At 45.8% G+C, this 4,299-nt stretch overlaps 1 protein-coding gene across 1 annotated transcript; it reads right to left on the bottom strand.

The window, feature by feature from the left end:
* Positions 1-1,144: 1,144 nt before the first annotated feature.
* Positions 1,145-2,085, bottom strand: LOC125891554 (AMP deaminase 1-like). The gene is made up of 3 exons (XM_049580922.1): positions 1,936-2,085; positions 1,652-1,825; positions 1,145-1,263 (listed from the first exon to the last, which is right to left on the bottom strand). Exons 1-3 carry the CDS (start codon positions 2,083-2,085, stop codon positions 1,162-1,164), a joined length of 426 nt encoding a protein of 141 aa, XP_049436879.1. The 3' UTR covers positions 1,145-1,161.
* Between the last annotated feature and the right edge of the window lie 2,214 nt (positions 2,086-4,299).

Here is a 4,299-nt window from a genome sequence, read left to right as displayed (position 1 = left end):
TCAGAGGATCTCAAAAGCTTGTTGTCTTCCCTCTGGTCTTTGTATCTGTCTGATGTTGTGCATAGTCTGCTTATTAGCCACATCACTTAAAGGGGAGCTAACATTTTTTTCAACCTGGGCCCTATTTTCCGATCTACTTTTGTCTAAATGAGTGATACGATGTTCAATATTTGACATTTCTCCAGTACAGAGCTAGGGCTGACCTGCCTGCAGCCCATGAGTGCGTGCTATATTAAATAATAGGGCACTCAGACAGCGTCAAACAACGTCAAATTACGTCCACTAAAAGTGCATTTTTTTCACACAGATAGGCTCGGATTGTTAATATAATTATCTGACAACATAACGGAAAGGAGAAATGAACATCTGTGTTTACCTTTAGCTGGATTCGAACCTGTTGGCCTACAACATGAACAGGATGGCATACAGTAGATACGGCTTCAATGAATATAGGTCCACAACTAGATGGCATTGTAGAGAAATTTTCTATTACAACTAGATGGTATTGTATATAAATTGGAGATGGAGAGAACTCCAGCACTCAAAAAGGCAGCTTCACATTAAATAGTGAGATTTTGCAGGGGCCTTAGAAATAAACAATTAAATCAAGCCTTTGACATTATAGTTTTACTCAAGATCTCCAAGCCTACCGTGATGACTACAGTATAAGTCCTTGAAGAAGACAATGTCCCAGCCAAAAGTGAATGAGAGGATGTGTGTGTGTGTGTGTGTGAGAGAGAGCGAGAGAGAGAGAGAGAGAGAGAGAGAGAGAGAATGAGTGTTCAGTCTGACTCCGACCTTCCTTGATGAAGTTGAGCTCGTAGCACCAAATCTCCTAGCGGTAGGCCATGCAGATCTGAGCCACATTGGTCTTACTGATGTCATTCCCCATTGGGCCCTCTTTCAGGTAATCTGCACCCAACGGGTCTTCTCCTGCAGACAGAGAGCAATCAATGTATGCTTAGGAGCCAACAACAACACCAATATGTCTTTACAGATATTCACCATCATATCTTGGTCACATTTTGTAATAAGCAACTTATTTTGTAGTCTATTAATCTACATACAACCAGTTTGTGTAGTTTATAAATTGTTTAATGTAATGCATCACATGACATGATGCATTAATAGAAATGTATCATGGGATTGGCGTAAGGTTTCTTATCTCAGCAGACTCTGCAGCACACTGTTCCTGGAGATCTCACACATGTCACAGAGTTTGAACACCTGGGCTGTGATGGCGTACTCCTCCATCAGGGGCTCCTGGGGACAAAACACAAGCCAGGCCACAGCTGATTAGTCAAATGATTTTTTTTTTTTTGTGCAAAGGTGAACTAAAGCCTTAACAAATAAAAATACATCTAGTAGGCCAATCACATGGTTCACTGCTGCTCATCAGTAGTGGTGGAAAGTGGTCAGGAGGTGTTGGTGAGTTCGGACTTTGAAGGCCTCAAGTCCTTTGGTTTAGTTTGAACAGATCAAACAAATCATCTGTTAAGTCCAGACTTAATAAATACTCCTAGTGTGGTGGTTTGTTCCATCATTTAACGTTAAATTCTTTATGCTAGCTAAATATAAACATGCAGCAGACCTTACCTGCTAAGTGTTTATGGTGTGTATTACAATAATGTGCACCCCAGACAAGGCTCACCTTAGTGTAGAGGAACTGCATGGGGTCATCAGTGGAGAGACGCACCATCAGTCCCTTCTTGTGGAACTCAAGCAGAGGATTCTTAGCATACTCTGGGAAGAGACTGTTGCTACTGAGTGGGGACACAGCGATGGGGCTCTGGGTGAGGAAGTACAGGTACTGCAGCATGGGGCTCTGTCAAGAGGGAGTAAAATAGAAACGTCAACATTTGAAACATAGCCGTGCCAGTGTTGAAGTGTTGAAGCGTTAGTCAAAAGACCCCCCACTTCCTCCCTGACACCCACCTTGAGTCTGCTTGTCTGTTTCTCTCTCCCTCTCCAGGTTTTCTCTCTCCCTTTCCAGGTCTCTCTCCCTCTCCAGACCTCCACCCTCTCCAGGTCTCTTTCCAGGTCTCTCTCCCTCTCCAGGTCTCTCCTCTTTCTCTCTTCGGTCATCCACTCTCTAGGCCTCTCCTCTTTACCTTCCTATGTCTCTCCTCAAGCAACGGAGCCAAAGGTCTTTTTGCGCCTAGCATTGACACTGATAAAGGACTTGCATATTCCTTCAAGGTCCAGTCTGTCCAGGTGCTTCTGGTGCACATGACATATGGCCACACTATTCAGCCTTGTCTGAGTCATTGATGCTCTAAGCCATGTCTTCAGCCTCCTTAGGGCACTAAAACTCCTCTCAGCCTCTGCCGAAGAAGCAGGGACGACCAGCAGCAGCCTTACTAAAGTGTCCACCTGACTAAATAGTCCCCTCACCTCTGGCACCATGTCGCGGATAATGCTAGCCATATCTGAGCTAGTTTCGTATGTATAATTAGCCCTGAACATGGCTAGCTGCACCCGAAGATGATCTGAGTTCATTTCAGGGTACTCATCCACTACCTTTTCCATGTCTCCACTTAAAAGCACATTCTCAAGCTCCTGAAGTTTTAGGAATCCTGCTTGGGCAAATCTTTCTGTGAATTGTGAATTTGCTGTGTCAAGTGCAGTGTAAAATTGGGCTCTGTAGAATGACTGGGCATCAGGATGGATATGGGCTGTGGCCTGACCGGTGTAACGTTTTGGAGGTCTGCAGACATGAGGCATCTGTATGGGTTGTAGGTCAAACTTTGTTGCCATCACCTGTGCGTTTGAGAACAACACATCAAAGTGCTCCTCTGTTCGCTTGTCCTGCATGCTTGTTTTGGCATGGTCCACAGCCTCCAACATGCCTGAAATGGTCCTATTAATGTCCTAAGCTGCAGAGAGGTGTTCAGGCACGCCAAATCCCCCATCAGGTCTTCAACCATTACAAGGCCGAGCACAGTGTTCCCTTTCAGAAATGCTCCATGGAGACCACTGGCCTTAGCTGAAGTTTCAGCTGAGCTGCATGGTGCCATTTCTTCAAGGGCTGTCAGCACCGACTCGTACTGTCTGAGAACTGAGCGGATGGCAGGGGTGCGAATGGTCCACCTGGTGGGGCAAAGAGGCTTTAAGTTGGTGAAACTTCCACCATGCTCTAATTTTGCGATGTCCCGGAAAATCAACTTGAACTGATTGAAGAAACCTCCCAGTTCATGGACCAGACCCACTGAATCCCTAACAAGTACACTAGCTACACAGACAGCTTGCATTATTAAGTTCACGCAGTGTGCACCACAGTGACAGTACACAGCCAGTGGTTGTTGCTCTTTCAAGATGGCTTGCACTCCCTGCAAACGTCCAGCCATGTTGGCGGCACCATCGTACGTTTGTTCTCGGAGTTGACTCATAGGAAGGTCTAGGCGTGTCATGACATCACATGCCACCTTGGCTATGTTTTGCTCGGTGGTTGATGAGACTTCGTAGTGTCCCAGTAGCTCTTCCTTTGGCTGGAGATCTTTATCAACAAAGCGGACACATATTGACTCCTGCTCAGCTCCTGATATATCCTGGGTGCCATCAGTGATTAGTGCATACTGGACCACTGGGCTTGACGTTACTTCAGCCGCTATTTCTTTGATGATTGTATTGGCCATCAGCTTAAACAGTTTGTTCTGTATCTGGGGGCTGGTGAAGTCAATGTGACCATCTAGCCAGGTGGTCAGCTCTGCATCCCCCTTTGCCTTGTACTTCATAAGTTGAATGAAGTTGCCACTCTGCTTCTCATGGCCTCGAAAGGCAATACCTTGCCGCCCCAAAAACTTGACACCCTCAACTATTTTCATCAGATTTCTTCTCGCTTCTTGCTGCTGTCTTTCAATCTGTCTTTCAAGTTGAACATTTACAGGCTTTGGCTCCTGGGGCTGGTTGCACCAACTGGTCTTTACTACGCCTGGTCGTAACTCCTAAGACGGTCTTTGTTAAGACCAGTCTTAAGGAGTGGACTTACGCCGGTTGCACCAACAGGGCTTATGCCTGGTCTTAGCTACGCTGGTTTTAGCTGTGCGCGTCCATGTGAATGCCCCCAGAATGCCCCTCGCAGCCTGCCTAAAGGAGCAAGGTGACATTAAATGATGCGCCGCTGAATCACCCCGTGTGCTTGACAGATGACAATTGACAGTTGACAGCCCCTCTCATCTGTGTTGACAGTTTATTTACAGTTTAAGATTTGAAGAAAACATGAAGGATCAACGAAAAACTTTACCGACACTGAAATTAGAAAATTAATCAAGCTATACAGCGAGCACAGAGACGTATCAC

This window comes from Epinephelus fuscoguttatus, linkage group LG7 (genome assembly GCF_011397635.1).
Source record: "Epinephelus fuscoguttatus linkage group LG7, E.fuscoguttatus.final_Chr_v1".
NCBI lineage: Eukaryota > Metazoa > Chordata > Actinopteri > Perciformes > Serranidae > Epinephelus > Epinephelus fuscoguttatus.
Note: the sequence above shows the minus strand (reverse complement) of the source record. Positions and strands in the feature narration are given on the sequence as shown.